Source organism: Idiotropiscis lumnitzeri, chromosome 18 (genome assembly GCF_059441095.1).
Source record: "Idiotropiscis lumnitzeri isolate Australia: NSW breed Sydney's pygmy pipehorse chromosome 18, RoL_Ilum_1.0, whole genome shotgun sequence".
Taxonomy (NCBI): Eukaryota; Metazoa; Chordata; class Actinopteri; order Syngnathiformes; family Syngnathidae; genus Idiotropiscis; species Idiotropiscis lumnitzeri.
Window position 1 is genome coordinate 15,164,856 of NC_142408.1, and position 17,155 is coordinate 15,182,010.

A 17,155-nucleotide genomic window follows, 5' to 3' on the forward strand; every position below is an offset into this window, starting at 1 on the left:
TAAAAACATGCAAATTTGGACATCTACAGGACGATCTTGTAAAAGACAAACTGGTCACAGGCATACTAAATGACAGTGTAAGAAAAATCCTACTGCGCAACAGTGAGCTAACCCTGGCAAAAGCAATTGAAACCTGCCAAATTCATGAACTTTCTGAGCAACACTTCAAGACGCTATGCCAAGACAGGGCGCCACAAATGTGGACACCATACGTGTTAGGGGAAAGCAGTTGTAACCTTGCCGATTCAAACAAAAGACTTCTACTGCTAGTGGAACAACACAGTAAAATTCTTGAGTAACTAGACAGATCAGCTGACAACAGGGGAAAGTCCTTGTGGCAGCATGGAAAGACAGCTGACAGGAGGAAATAGACAAAGAGAAGAGAGACAGAGGCCTCGCACTGAATACTTTCCACGAATGGAGTCGTCAGTCGAATGAAGTACAGCAACTGGACGCAAACCACACCTTGCAGTACATCAGTACCACTCTCATAGAGGAAGCAAGCAAAGAGCTGATAACAACGACGATAGAATCCACCCAACCTCCGAGACCTGCATTCGAAAAGAGACTAGCTGGGCTTAGACTGCGTCTGAAATGGCCCAGGGTTGTGGATAAGAAGCTGTGAAACGATCAATACTGACCTGACCTTCTCCCTCGTACAACTACAAGGCACAGTGGAAAAGAAGTTGGACAGAATGGAGGACATCGTTTACCAATATGAGTCAGGGTGAAAAACAACGTCTCAGCTGGACCAGTTTCCAGAAGGCAGCATGAGATCAAGCGCTTTGTCCTTGAAAGGAGACAGTTTAGGAAACCATGGAAAAAAGCCTCTGAAGTGGAAAGGGAAGGCATAAATGTGCTCCAAGTCAACATTAAAGCCCGACTGGCATCCCTCCGCTAAGCAGAGAGTCTACGGAAACGTAGAAGAAACAAGGAACAAGCTAGAACATGTTTCTACAAAGATCCCTTCAAGTTACCTTTGAAAGGAAGGGGAAACTCATAATGTCTGTCTTTCTTTTGTGTGACGTGATCATTGAGTAACTGTATGAAATGGACATCATCCTGCGAAACATATTTATCTTCAGAATTTCTGTCTATGAAGTCTGATTTGAGAGCCTTCAGAACATCTGTAGTTGATGGACTTGGGATTTCCTTTACTGTCAGCCGTTGCACAAACCTCTGACTTCCTTGTCTGTCTAGGTGGGGGTTTGATCAGCCAACAATACTCCATCCTAGTTCTGATCTCTGTGCATACGGTTGCATTTTGTCACCAATAACAACCTCAAGAGGAGCTAGTGCAGATGGATACTCATGTCCAATGAGGAGCCCGACATCACAGTCTTGAAGTGGCAGTAGCTTCTGCCAAGTGTCTGAGATGAGGCCACAGTAATGCTGTTTCTTGTGTTGGTACATAAGACCTATCCACTGGGATGAAGTCTCGGCTGTAAGCCTTTTGCAGTGAGATGTGATTCTTAGAGTGTAGACCTCTAACTTGAAGACCTTGGATGTTTTTGCTTGATATGATTGTGTCGATAGCTGTCATAATACTAAGTTTCAACTTTATTGGTTGTGCATCCACCTTCAGTTTGTCCAGTACATCCTTTAAAACAAACATTGAGTCACTCTGTGTGTCCAGTATTGCATATGTGAGAACTTCTCTGTGTGGTTCTAGTACTGAAGATACAAAGACTGGGACAATACTCGAGGTGGAAGAAGCATGTCGTGTTGATGTATGAGATACAACAATGTGTAATTCCTGGTTTAGAGGTTTATTTGCGGAAGTGGAGTTATTGCTTATTGCTTCCACAGGTCCATGTTTTCTGTCTTCGTGCAAACAGGTAGGGTGACGACGACTGCATATCTTACATGTATGCCGTTTCTTACAATCTTTGGTAATGTGACCTTTTCTTAAGCATCCAAAGCAGAGTCGATTTTCATATATGACTGCCCTCTTTTCTTCGCCACTTTTTGCTGCAAAGACGGGACATTTTGCGATGCCATGATCTTCACTTTCACAGATTGTGCAAGGTGGCTTTTGTTTAGTGCTGTTTGCTTCTTGATTCTCTTGAGCGGATGTACTTGCGTGTATATTTGTATTTAGAGCGTTGGCTTTCTTCTGTGACTTGAAATTTATCAACAACTGAGAAGCAATGGGTGCAATCCGTGCTTCTGTGTTCAGGAACTCCGTGAAGCATGCAAGATCTGGATAGTCTCCAGAGGTGTCAAGTTCTGAAACAACTATTCGACTCCACCTGCGCGCAATCCATTCTGGTAATTTTTGGAGCAACTTGTGGTTTTCTTCGCAATCATTAAGAATAGCTAGTCCTTTCACATATGGGATTGCCTCCGTGCAGCCTTGGAGGAAGTCTGCAAACTCCCATAGTGCTTGTGAATCGTTGCCGTCGATCTTTGGCCATCTCGCAAGCTTATCCCGGAAAGCCCTTTGTATGATGAATGGGTTCCCATATCTGTCCTGTAAGACTTTCCAGGCTCCGTTGTATGCATTCTCTGAATCTCAATTAAAGAAACTTTCTACTTCTACAGCTGTGAGTGCCTCTCCTGTGAGATAATTTCTTAAATAAAACATTTTCTCACTTGGTGGGAGGGGTTTCCTTTCAATAAGAGCAATGAATAACATCTTCCACTCTGTAAACCTTAAAGGGTCACCACTGAACACAGTTGGTTCAGGTGCTGGCAAGCGACTCATGCTTATTGAACTTGCGATTGCTTGGGCTAAGCTGGCAGATTGCCGAGTCATTGAGATTTCAGGGGGAGCTGCTTGATGAGGATGGAATGACACAGCATCTGGATTCAATTGAGGTTTAGTTTCTGTTCTATAGAAAGCAGTGTAAGTTTGGTCATGAAACTCTTCGTGTTTCTCAGAACCTTCGAAACTGCCATATGCTTTCATACGAGCTGCTACTATAGAGACATCCTTTTGCTCTTTCTTGTTCCAACTGTTGTTGCATTTCCACCTCCTTTTGTTTCATTTCTGAAAACATATTTTCCTCTTTAAGTTTCCATTCACCCTCTAGCTTGTGGAGATGCGCTTGTGCTTGAATTTCTTTCATCGCCTTCGCTTGCTCTACCTTTGCAAGAAGCTCTGCTTGTGTGTCTACTCTACTGTTGTGAGTAGCCATTGAGCTGGAGTTATTAGAGCTGCCTGATGACTCTAATGAGACGGTTTGGGTGTGGCCAAAAATAGATCCATAGTCATCTTTGCTTAATATTTCTCTTACCCTTTCCTTCTCAAGCTAGTCATTAAAATCTTGGTTAACAGTCTCAAGATGGTTAGTAAGAAGAGCACATATTTCCCCTGTTAGCATAACATGGCATCCATTTTTTTGACAATCTCGGGCGTGGTGTTACAGTTGAATAGGTTCATACTGCTGGCTTATGTCATTATGCTTTGCTTGCATGTGTTGCTTTAAACCAAGAAGGTCTTCTGATGAAGAGTGAAAGGAATCCGCTTCCGTACACCGCCGTCACGCGCCCGATGTGGGTTTTTTTCATGCGGTACGAAGTGCAGGCTGTCAAATGAAGCGGATGACTGCATGTCTGGTTGTTAAACGTTCTGTTGCACTGAATTAAAAAAACAATCGAGCACCAAACAAGTTTTGAAATAAAAGTGCAATTTAATGATAAAAATCATTTTGATGATTGCACCACTTAATAATTGCAGTAGACAGAGCGGATAATATTTAAGTGCACATTTAAAATGTATTGGAATAAATGTTTTCAAATGAAGATGTCCCCTATAGTAACGTCATCTCCCAGCGGGGCGCCTCATCACGATCTGAGAGGGACTGTAAGTTTGTCATTCGCTCTTATTTGTTTTCATGCGCTTGCCGCTTGCTCCCGTTACTTGGATGGACTTAGCATTAGCCGTTAGCTTGCAGAAACGGATGCCAATGAAAGCGAGCGAGCACGAAATGAGTGCTGTTGGTGAGTGGTTCCTTCCTTGGCGAATCGTGAATCATTCACAACAAAACAGCGTGCACTGACTGAACTTATGTACTGCACGGAGTTCTCGTTCGCGTGAACCAGCGACACGTTCACTCACTGAATCGTTGGCGAACGAGAAATTACGTCACGGATTGCATCGTGAACGCCAATAGTGTGGCAGTATGTTCAGTAAATCACGTTTACATCTGACATTGGCTGCTGGTTGGGTGTTTGCGAAGATTGACAAAAAAAAGAAGAAAAAAAAAGACACTCATGTTCACTGAAAAGATTCGTTCTTTTTGAACGAATCGTTCGCGAACGACAAAACACTACTGTCCCTTGTGAGGATAAACATCGTAGATAATGGATGGATGTTTTATTTGAGAATCAATTTAGACATCAGGTGAAAGGGACAAAAGAAATTTACTGTTTAGGGAGTACTCTAGACTTATTTGGTATTTTAAAAACTATATTTGAGCATTCACTTTTCTCAGTTTTTTATGGCCTCAGGAAATGTACATTTACTCAGAAACAGCCCATTTAAGTATTATTTGGAATGCGAATTATTTAAAATTTGATGGGTGGGACATAACATGTTCTCCAATTCTGGAATTAACCACATCCACATAAGATATGATATGAAATGTAGGATATTGTTCCAGGCTCCTGCCAGGCGAAAACTCCATCAGCCGCCACTGGTAGTGACTTCCGTTTGGCGAGGGGAACTCGTTGAGAAATAGAGCTTTTTCAGTAATTTTTTTCAATTGAATCTATGTTTTCAACATGGTAATTTAATCTCTCTCCGGTGTGCCCTAATTTCCTGTGGAAAAGGTGATGTATGCCACCGCGTTTTGTAGATTATATCAAAAAGGGTGAAAAAAAGAACGGTACGGACTCTCGTCAAGTCACGAGACTTTTCTTACTTAGAATTTTGGAAGTTGTAGTTTCTGTCACTAGAACATACGTATTGCGGTATTGGCTACATCACTGCAGTAAACTTCAACTCCCACAACTCATTGCGGGACACAGTGGATTTGTTTGGTTCTCAAACCTGACAGAAACATTTGCTTTGGATACCGTTGTACCCTACAGCAAGTACATGTTTTGGACCGAAAGATGGGATCCAGAATCAAGTAAGAAATATTTGCTGTCCCATTATTAGCATCCTTGGTTTTGACATCTTTTTCACAGTGAGCAATTGCTCGTATTACGTACAGTTTATGGGCCTGATATTGAAACAGTCATGTTCTCCAAAATTGAACTAAAACACAAAACAAAACACAGCAACAACAATAACAACATTACCATGGTCGTTATTGTATTTTTGCGGATTAGTTCAACCACGTCAGCTTTCGTTTAATTTGGGAAACTGTTCGATACCATGTGCTGTCAATGACATCCTCAATGCAGTACTGCGTTGTAGTGACAGTGAGCACCGACAAATTGAGGTGAAGTAGAAATTTTAACTTTTCTGTGTTTTATGAAGGTATTAATACATTTTAAGTATAGTATTGAAGTGTTCTTACTGCGTCTGTCCGAGTAGCTGCTTTCGATTTACAGCGTAATTCAACTTGTATATTTGAAGACTGGCTTTATTTATTGAGTTGCAGTGCTTTTGGTCAATCCAAGATATAAGTAAAACCCAAATTTCGAGATTTAAGAACTTCAAAGTGAGGTTGTGTAGTCAAATGTCTTTGAATGCACCATTATTGGACTATTATCACTTAAATGTCATCTGTTCACGAGACTGTTGAACCCTCCAAAATTATTATTTCTATAGCAATCATAAGCCTTCGATTCATTGAGTGTCAAGTCTAAATTCACTATCGAGTTTTGTGCAGCAGCAACCATAGCCTCACAGAAACTGTTCAAAGCGGAGAAGAAACAGTTTACTGATAAGCCGTGATAAAATCTGTCACTGTTAGTTTTTCAAGAGTTCAACATTAACACTGGCCCGATTGCACGCGGCCATTGCATAACCACCCCCACCCCCCCCCGAAGTTCACGGGCCTGATCGGGCAAGTCAACATTTCTTAAATAAAATAAAAGTAATGAAATGAAAATTTTTTTTTAATATTCAATATTTTTAATTTTATCTTTTTGGAGTAGACTCACAGAGAAAATGATTAACATTTAGTAAATGTTAAAAGCCAAACTTGCTCCAATGCATGTTCGTTTTCTGTACTCAAGAAGAAAAGGGTCAAATAAAGACTCAACAACTGCTGATTAGAGTTCCAATATTTTAGTTTCTTCGATTTCTGGAGTTCAAGAAATAGTACAAATACAGATATCTGGGGGGATTTTTCTTAATCTCACGAGAAACTGTACTCGAACGAGCACAATCGAAAAATGGCGCGCTGATCTCAGCCCAGCCTCACATTTTATAGGAGGTTTTCTATGTCAAGTGTCATGTAGGTTGAATTGGTCGTCCTTGCTCCTTCCCCCGGCCCGGTCCACGTTCCACGTCCAATGCTGACCTTCTCAGGCAGGCGGCAGTCTCTCCGTCTCTCCTTCCCCTGTAATCTTGTCGGTGTGCAGATTGTGTGGTGTATGTTTTCCCAGATCAAATTATGTTTTTTGGTGTTCTTGATAGCCTCCCTGTGACGTCCTCCCCGGCCCAACTTGATATGTTTGTATCTTCTATGGCCTACGTGGAGAATGTTTTATCGTATTTGTCCATGAAGTGCTATCTGGTTTGTCATCAGTTTGACCTGAGCACACTGAATCTGTTTGTTCTGAATGAGAGTGTGGGTCATGAAAACACTATGTGTGCAAGTTTGAGGTCTTACATTCAAACTAAGTAATATAAATTTAGCATATGAGAATAATATAATGAATCAGTAAACGCCATGACTACAATCCTTGTCAATCACATCTATGCGCAGTACTTTAATTTGATAAATGCTTTTTGTTTAATCAATGTTTAACATTCAATAAATATGAACCTGCTAAATTAAATAATTGACCTTCTGTCCCGTAAGTGTTTAAAATAATGCCACCAATCGTAATACAATCCTTCAATCTACTTAGGAGTATTTATGAATCCTTTTACCTACTTTTTGCGCATCAGGTTAAATCCTTCCATAAGGAATGGCTTGAACAAGATAAAAAGTTAAAATTAAGTATTCCGTTATATTTTTATGCAAAATGTAACTACACAGAACTATTTTTTTTTTAAATACCCAAGTAATAAAGAAAAAGACTAGCACTAGGCCAGGGGTTGGCAACCCAAAATGTTGAAAGAGCCATATTGGACCAAAAGAACAAAAAACAAATCTGTCTGGAACCGCAAAAAATTACAAGTCTTTTATAAGCCTTATAATGACTAAGTTGGCTACAAATGCATAATGAGCCTTCATGATTCAATGTTTTTTCCCTACAGTGCATACTAAGAGAATGACGCACTACATGACTGTTGTGTTGTACGATGCTGCCTCAAGTTTAACTTTTAATGAATTATGTTTCACTGCTTTGATGAAATTAGATAAATGCAATAAAGAAATCTGATTTCACATACCTGCATAAAAGCGCATTCTGTTCAATATTGATCAAATCACATGACTCATCACAGGCAATTGAATATGCTGGCTCTGAATTAACGTCCTTGATTAGCTGATCGTTGATGTTGCCTGCCATTTTAATGGTCCTTCACTTTACCGTCTTAGCGGAGAGAGGCATGTCTTTAATTTTTTGTATTAGTCTCCAAATAGGTGTTGTGATATGTTGATGAATGACTTCTTCATGTCCCAGGTTGCGAACAAAACCTGCAGCAGTAGTAGAGTTTGGAGATGCAATCCACTTCTTAAACCTATTTTTGCCCTCCTCTAATTTCTCCAGGAGTAATGGAATCGCACTTTTTGTCTCACTCCCAATTGGGTACCATGAATGCAAATGATTCGGTCCAAAAAACCTTGAATCACATTTGTCCTCCGACAGAAACCATGTTAAAACAAAAAATATATTTCCCTCCCCCATATTTTTCCATGTTAAAAATTTGGGAAAGGCTCCAGGGAGCCACTAGAGCGGTGCCAAAGAACCGCGTGTGCCTCTGGAGCTGTGGGTTGCTGACTCCCGCACTAGGCTATAGAACTGATGATTCGGTCCAAAAAACGTTTAATCACATTTGTCGTCCTACAGAAACCATGTTAAAACAAAAAATATATTTCCCTCCCCCATATTTTTCCATGTTAAAAATTTGGGAAAAGCTCCAGGGAGCCACTAGAGCGGTGCCAAAGAACCGCGTGTGCCTCTGGAGCTGTGGGTTGCTGACTCCCGCACTAGGCTATAGAACTGATGATTCGGTCCAAAAAACGTTTAATCACATTTGTCGTCCTACAGAAACCATGTTAAAACAAAAAATATATTTCCCTCCCCCATATTTTTCCATGTTAAAAATTAGGGAAAAGCTCCAGGGAGCCACTAGAAAAGAAAGAACCGCGTGTGGCTCTGGAGCTGTGGGTTGCTGACCCCCGCACTAGGCTATAGAACTGAAACGTATATAACGATCCATGTATTTCATATTGGTCCATATAAGCTATGTATTGATTTTTTTGTTTGTTTTAACTATTGAAAATAAAGACCTGGACCCTTTTTTCACATAATACCTAACCCTTAAGAGGCCCACACAACTATGAAAAAGTCAAATAAACTGGTCCATACAGAGATGAAATAACCTCCTTTTTAAACATAATGTGCTTAGTAGGGCTGGGCGCGAGTTTCACCAGATAATTGTTTTGTTTTTTTTAACCTTAAAAAAAAGAAAAGAAAAAGAAATTTCCATATTTTCACAACCATGGGGCATTCCGTCTTGAAAGGCGCAGTCTCAGTTACAAGTGCTACTTCTGTATTTAACACATATGTAAGGCACACCATATTATTGGGTGCAGGCATGTTAAAACACTGTGGCGCTCATGAGTAAGTGAGAGATTCCAGCACCTTGAATAAACATAAGCAAACATGAAAGCTGACAGTCCCTTGATCACTCAATGCGGATGTAGTCACTAGTCAACATGCTATGTACAGTCATGGCATGTACAATGCTTCAGCCTCCCAGCGACGTTACAATACCTTATCTTAGGATGCATGCACGCAAAATCATAAAATGGCATGCATGGTAGCTTATGTTTTTAAAAAGGTCAGCGGGCACAAAACTGAGTTTGGTTATACTTTGTTGACTTATTTAATAATGTACTAGGGCTGGGCGATATGACCTCAAATCAATATCGCGAGAAATTGAGCAATTTTACCTCGATAACGATAAATGCCCAATAAATTCCCCCCGTGGACTAAATTCAAAATAAATGCACGTAATGCATATTGACAGTTTTTTTATTGACCAACTGTTACACATTACTTTAAATGAAAAATAAAAGTACAAAAATCATTTGTATAAACATTCCTAATAGCTTGCTTTGCATAACTTGAACAATGTCACAAAGAAAAAGGGTACCTCTTGCAAAATCTTTTTCTGCAAATAGATTGCGCCAGATTGGCCGCGAAATCCCTATTCACATTTAATTGTATGCAAATATTACAAAACCTATTACTGCTAATGTTGTTGATGTCTCAGCCAACCGAATGGTTAGAAAATTGCAGTGAGTGATGTGCTTTGTACAGCGACTGCTGTGTAAAGGTTAATCTAACCTATTACAGTTAATATTTGTATTAAGTTCATTTTGTCTTCTTCTTATTAATTATATTTTGATTGATTCATTTAGAGCAGACAATTTCGTTTTAGGTTAATTTTTTTACCTGACATGTTTCGGCGAGACTTTCGCCTTCTTCAGAGTGTCACATGATGGTGTCTTGTGACTCGTCTTTATCAGCTGATGTTCCATGAGGGCGTGACTAGGGCTGGGCGATAAACCGAAAATTTACCGTTACCAAAATTTATTACAATGACCGAAATAATTTTGCCCATGTCGGTAAATTAGGTGTTTAAAAAAAAAAGAAAAGCCTTTTCTGTCTGCGGCAATGTTCATGCCCCTTTAAGACAGCAACAGCGCCTCTAGTCACGTGACTCCACCAGTCTGCTCGAGAAAGAAAACAGACGTCGCTGTCGTAGCTGGCGATTCAAATCCAGAAGCTTTTTCACCACCCACAACACAATCATGCTGTGCTAAAAGTTCAAAGTGAGAAGCAAGGTTCGACAAGTGACAACAGCCCATTAACGGAGGTGACACCATACGAGAGAACGTCTCAGAGGTGGACGCGATAGCCTAGCACATAGCTAAAGATATAGCTCCTCTAGTTACAGTGGAGCGCACAGGATTTAAACGCTTAATGAAAGCCGTATTTCCCGATATGGACTACATCGGGCCGGGAGCTTAGACATGTCAAGCATTTTGCATCTACATCTGACCTGTGGTCGGGTCGCAACATGGATCCCTGATTGAGCCTGACTGTGCATCACATAGATGACAAGTGGCGATTGCGCACCAGAGTACTCGAGATGGCACATTTTCCCCGATGATGCACACTTGTTTATTTGGCTTGCATTGACATTTTCTTTCATTTTATTTAGCATTTTTTTATTTGCCATTATTTACATCATGAGAGCATCTTGGCGCAATCTATTTGCAGAAAAAGATTTTGCAAGAGGTACCCTTTTTCTTTGTGACATTGTTCAAGTCATGCAAAGCAAGCTATTTTGGAATTTATACAAATGATTTTTGCACTTTTATTTTTCATTGAAAGTAATGTGTACCAGTTGGTCAATAATAAAAACAGTCAAGATGCATTTCCTGCATTTATTTTGATTTTTTTTTTTAGTCCACGGGGGGAATTTATCGTGCATTTATCGTCATCGAGGTAAAATTGGTCAATTTCTCACGATATTGATTTGAGGTCATATCGCCCAGCCCTAGGCGTGACTTACCAAACACAAAACCCTCGATGTCCAGCCACTTACTCCTTAGGTCCCGTGACATCGCCTTCAGGTCAGGCGACAGAACGCTATACAGTGTGGCTCGTGCTGACCTGAAAAAAAAAGGCATTAAGCAAGCCAAAGTGGACCACAACCGTAGGTTAGAGTCCCGCCTTGCCACCACAGTATATTTCTATCTTTGTTTTTTTTTCGTTGACAGTGTTAGAAAATAGCAAAATTTGGTCAAAATTCCCATTCCCTACAAACGAAGGAAAAGACCTTTTTGTAAAAACAAACATTTCAAGCACAACCTTGAATTTAACTGCTACTTTTTCTTTCGTGACAGCTCAAACATCAATAAAACGCTTCAGTTTTTTGTATCCTGAATTTGGGCTGTGAAGATAATTCGATGCCAATATGTATCGCTATAGTTGGGTGATTGATATCAATAGAAAATGGTATAGATCAGGGGTCCTCAATCCTGTTCCTCGAGGGCCGGTGTCCTGCAGGTTTCCATCTCTCCCTTCTGCAACACAGCTGATTCAAATGATCAGATAATCAGCAAGGTCTGCAGAGGCTATATAACGATCGCTCAGGTGTGTTGCACCAGGGAGAGGTGGACAACGGCCAGGACACCGGCCCTCGAGGAACAGGATTGAAGACCTAGATAAATTATGGATCCAAAAAATAAACAAAAAAAAACAACGGAGCAGATTCGACCTATCTCTGCCCAACTTGTCTCAAACTCCCTCCCATTGAGGAAATACAACGGGTGGCGAAAGGTGGACTTATCGGCCAGCTTGAGGAAACGTCCCTCAGTTCCATCACACATTTTAGCTCCGGGGGAGAGATGCAGGCTTGCTTAATAGTTCAGCCGATAACAAGCACCCATCCCCAGACACCCACGGGACGAAACTGACCGTAGCTCCATCACACGACAGCTCCGGAGAAGCGAGGCGGGCGTACGTAGCAGTTAAGCCGCTAACGAGCACCCTCCGCGGACGCGCATGCGACAAAACGGCCCATAGTTCCGTGGCATTTTGAAGGTTAAATGTTACATTTTAAATTAAAACAAATCGGAATTCAGCCCTTTTCCCTTTTTTATTTTCAATAGTAAAAAAAAAAGTAATAATAATAATTTGATATATCTCAATATCGATCGATATAACATACTTGCGTTACAATATAGTTTTCAGCCATATCGCCCAGCCCCATCTTGAATTCATAATGCCGGTAGATGTATTTCCTGAACCACACCCCTACCTTGAGCTTGTGCACACATGTTATGCGCACTCAATGTCACAAAGTGTCCCCACTGACGAAATGGCGCGCTCCGTGGACGATGGTGCCCGACGCACTATGATGTAAAACAGTTGAAAAAGTATGGCACTGCTCCTTTGTCTTCACACTCCTTCATCCGACCCCTTGGGTAGCCAACAGCCTGAAGCCTTCACCACGGAGGCGGGCCCACGAGCATCGTTCTGGCTGACCAGCGAGCCTGTGCCACGAATCTCAAGTGAATGACAGCAGTGTGTGTGTGTGTGTGATTTTTAAAAAAAAATTTTTTATTTTTTTTATCACAAACTTAAATATTGTTTAATTAATATGGTGACTTCCAGACCATATTCATTAGCTCCTTTACAAGAGTAGTAGTTTTGATCATGTGGGCTATAAGTGCTAGTATTGGACATTTAGGATGTAGTCCGATTAAAATCTGGTTCTGTTTTTTGGCTAATACAGTACAATACAATTTTTTTTTATATAGCTCATTTCACAACTGCTGGAGCTGTAACAAAGCGCTTACTATATACCGTCATATAAATTAGCAGGTAATTAGAACACAAATTAAAACACATAATCACATTTACAATAGATACCGGAATAATAGCAGAACAGCGACAGTCTCATGCTGAGTTGAATGCTAAAGAATAAAAATGTGTCTTCAAAAGGGTCGCCTCTGAGGCTCCGCCTAATCCTCGGCACCTCCAGCAGCATTTGGTCCTCAGACCTGAGGCATCGGGCAGGTGCGTAGGGGTGGAGGAGCTCAGAGAGGTACGCTGGGGCGAGACCATTTAAAGATTTGAAGACAAACATAAGTATCTTAAAGCGAACTCTAAAGGATACTGGGAGCCAGTGAAGAGAGGCCAAGATTGGGGTTATGTGAGCTGTCTTACAAGCGCGAGTTAAGAGGCGAGCGGCAGCATTTTGGACCAGTTGGAGGCGCTTGAGTGAGGACTGGCTGACTCCAAAGTGAAGTGCATTACAGTAATCTAGCCTAGATGTAACGAATGCGCGTATTACTGTTTCTAAGTGCTGTTGGGAAATAAAGGGCTTCACTTTAGCCAGTTGTCCAAGATAAAATAAGCTGGATGGAATAACAGCATTGATTTGCTGATCTAACTTAAAGTCACTGTCTAATTTAAAACCCAAGTTTGAGACTGTTGGCTTTAGATAAGATGCCAGGGGGCCCAGGACCGAACAACATAACCACTGTCTTCTTTTCATTGAAATTCAGGAAGTTAAATGACATCCAGATTTTGATTTTGTCTCGGCAGGACAAAAGTTGTCTCTAGGCGAAAGCAACTTTTTTGCTCATAGATCTGACTTTCATCAGCACAGCAATGGAAGGAAATTCCATGTTTTCGTAAGATGGAACCTCGGGGCAGCAGGTAAAACGAAAACAGCAAGGGCCCCAAAACGTAACCTTGTGTTACAACGTATAACAAAGTTTAGTGCATTTAAAAAAAAAAAAAAAATTGTTTTGTGCATTTTAAAATTAAACCAATACTGTATATGATGCAGAGTTGCACTAATCCTGTGAAACTGTCTATGAATACAAAGAGAAATACACATTTCACTCTTCTTTTCCACCAAGCATTTTTATTTTCAAGGACTAAATTAGGAAAATGCACTTTGCTAAAGAAGACTAAAATAAACAGTGTTGGTTTTTAATTTTGTTTTTATTTAACCTTTATCCCAACATTTAACATTTTATCTTCTTTATTTTCTATTGATGTGAACACGTACCGATTGTGATACATATTGATAATGAATTATCGCACAGCCTTAATAAAGTATGAAAATATGAAACAACAATCATTGAAATTTTACAAATTATATTAAAGAAGGCAAAATTAATAGATTAATTGACATAACACTCTTATCGAGCAATTGTTTCCTAAACTTGAAATTTTGCAAAATCCTCTGAATTTAGCCTCTCAACAATTATTCTCTGATTTCTGTAATCCTTCATGAAAGTAGTCTAATTATTGTTTAGGTAAAATAAGGCATTTGAAAACATTTGCTTTTACTTTTTTGGAGAACAATGACCAAACCAGAAACCTAATAAGTTTTAAAAAGGTTGGTGAGTAAATCATTAACCCCTCTCATGTGGTATTGCTGAATTGTTTAGTTGTTTTCTTTTTTAAATACAAAATAACAGTAAGTTATTAATAAACAATAATCAGAGTGGAAAATGGTTTGTAATACACTTTAATGCAAAATCAATGTGTATCCGATTAATCGCTAGAATAATCAATAGAATTATAGATTCTAGAAATATCTAATACTGACAGGAGCATATTACATCAAGAGCATGCAGGGTAGGAGTGCACGGTACAGATTGTTTATTTCATATAAGCGAGAGATTTGGACCCTACTGTCCAATCGTGATAACAAATGTTAATTATGTCTTTGTATCCCCTTCCGTGTGTACTGCTCAGTACGACAGAAATGCATAAATGTTATGCCTGCATCACCTTGTGTTTTTCTCATATTATATCCATGCATCCATTATCTGGACCACTTCTCCTCACAAGGGTCCTGGGTGGTCCTGGAGCCTATTCTAGCTATCTTCTCGCAGTAGGCTGGCAACCGCTGTGAACTGGTTGCCAACCAATCGCAGGGCACACACAGCCAACCATCCGCGCTCACTCATACCTAGGGGCAATTTAGAGTGTTCAATCAACCAGCCATGCATGTTTTAGGAATGTGGGAGGAAACTGGAGTACACGGAGGAAACCCACGCAGGGACGGGGAGAACATGCAAACTCCACACAGGGAGGCCGGAGCCTGAATCAATCCCACGAACTATGCGCTATGAGACCATTATGCTAACCAGTCGGCCTCCGTGCTGCCCTTATATTATATATTTATATTATAATATATATTTAACATATCATTGCTGTCCTGGGAAAACACATCTGATTTTGTCTTTTTTTTCTCACATTATTGGGATGTCTAATATATAAATACCATTAAAGTAAACATTTTTAAAAATGAAAGAAATGGACATTAGTGTTTTTCTTTATTAGTACCATAATGGAGAAATGTGATTTGTTTCAGCAGCAATAGTGGATACAGGAAAAAAAAAAGCAAACCTGAGAAGAATTTGTACAAGGAGTAGATTGCGGAAAACAGAAACATTAAATATTGCCTGTGCATTAACTAACAAATACATTCAGTCAGCAACTTTATTTATTTTGAGTGCTGGTTGTTAATCTTGATAAATTTAAATTAGACTTGCTTTGTTTAGTCCATCTGAAAACAGAATTGGTAAAGAATAATTAATCCATGGACACAGTTATTTGAATGAAATGTAGAAAACTAAGCATAAAGCCAGTTGTATTGTTTTTATTTGAAATATCAGCAGTATTATTTTTTTATTTGCAGTGTTTTGCGCCAGCAGACCTCTACACGAAGTTCTCCCCTGGGAGCCCGGGTGCGAGAAACCTTTTCAGTTGTTCGCACCAGCACAGATTTGGTCGCACCTTTTTTGGGGGGGTACAGCATGACCATATTTGCTGATGTATAGTCATCTTAATTGTCATACCGTATGATGTTAAGATTGGACACATTTGCACAATATTAAACTGGAACAGATACTTTGTTTGCAACAAGCAGCAGTTGTCCAGTTATTTTATATAACTTTCAAAGAAGCCAAAAAAGGAAACAATACCATAGGCCACAACAAAAACCTCAAAAATCAATGAGTAAAAAGCAGTGAAATATTAACTGATTGCAAAACAACTTTAAAAAGGTTTTATTTGAATTAGTTAAAAAAAACACAATAAAATACTAATTGGCACGCTTTAAAAAACAAGAAAATATGCATTTAGAACATTTTCAAATACTTCAGGAGGGGGGTGTCAATATCCAGTCCTGGAGGGCCGCTTTCCTGCATGCTTTCAATCTCTGCTGACTGCAACCCACCGAATTAAAATAATCAGCTCATCAGCAAACTCCGAAGAAGCCTGATAAATATCCTGCTCATTTGAATCAGGTGTGTTGCAGCTGGGATAGAGAACAATTGAACATTTGAACCCAAACATTTTCACATACCACTGATTAGTTTATTTAGATCCAGGACTTAAAGTCTTTGGGGCACCAAATTATTTGTTATTTTAGCCTTTTGGGAATTTATAATCAGATTGAGTATTTGACATTCCAACCAGTGTTGTTTTTGACAGGCATTTTAGATTTAGTCTTAGTCATAGTTGTTTGGACGAAAATGCTTATTAGTTTTCGTCACATTTAGTCATTCCTATTCGTGATAGTTTGTCTAGTTTTAGTCGACGAAAACTCAAAAAGGTTTTAGTCTCGTTTTAGTCGACGGAAACGCCCCAAAAATGTTTTTGTCTAGTTTTCGTACATTTAGAATTAGAATTAGAAATCCCTTTATTGTCATTGTACTCAAGAGTGCAACGAGATTAGAGAGCTCCCCTCTCCAGTGCAATACAAAAATAATACAGACAAATATATAAATGAGATAAATAAGAGAGTGCAATGGAAAATAAAACTGAAGGGTATATAAAAACACATCACGATGCTGTTCTGCAAGGTAAGGGTGGTCTCGTGTGTGTGTGAGAGTTCAGAATAGAGATGGCTCTTGGAAAGAAACTCTTTCTCAGTCTATTGGTCCTCAATTTGATGCATCTGTAGCGCCTGCCAGAGGGCATCATGTCGAACAGGTGGGAGTTTGGGTGGGTATTGTCTTTGACGATGTTGAGAGCCCTGCTGAGGCACGGGGGGTGTAGATGTCCGACAGTGAGGGGAGAGGGCAGCCAATAATCCTTTGCGCTGTTTTGACTGTCCTATGGAGCCTCACTCTGTCCGCCTCAGTGCAGCCGCTGTACCAGGTGGAGACACAGTACGTCAACAGGCTCTCGATGGACGAGTGGTAGAAGGCCAGCAGCAGCTTCCTGCCCAGGTTGAATTTCCTGAGGACTCTCAGGAAGTGCAGACGCTGGTGGACCTTCTTTACCACTGCTGTGGTGTTGTGAGTCCAAGAAAGGTCATCGGAGATCTGTACTCCCAGGAACTTGAACGTGTGGACCCTCTCCACAC

At 40.1% G+C, this 17,155-nt stretch overlaps 1 protein-coding gene across 2 annotated transcripts in view; it reads left to right on the forward strand.

The window, feature by feature from the left end:
- The first annotated feature begins 4,659 nt into the window (after positions 1-4,659).
- Positions 4,660-17,155, forward strand: part of dennd1a (DENN/MADD domain containing 1A) — a 184,997-nt gene continuing 172,501 nt past the window's right edge. The window contains exon 1 of one of the 2 annotated variants that reach the window (XM_088282175.1): positions 4,660-5,078. In XM_088282175.1, coding sequence (XP_088138301.1) covers positions 5,062-5,078 — 17 coding nt within the window. In that variant the 5' untranslated portion in view covers positions 4,660-5,061. The remainder of the gene's footprint in view (positions 5,079-17,155) is intronic. The other variant, XM_088282176.1, reaches the window with a different exon arrangement.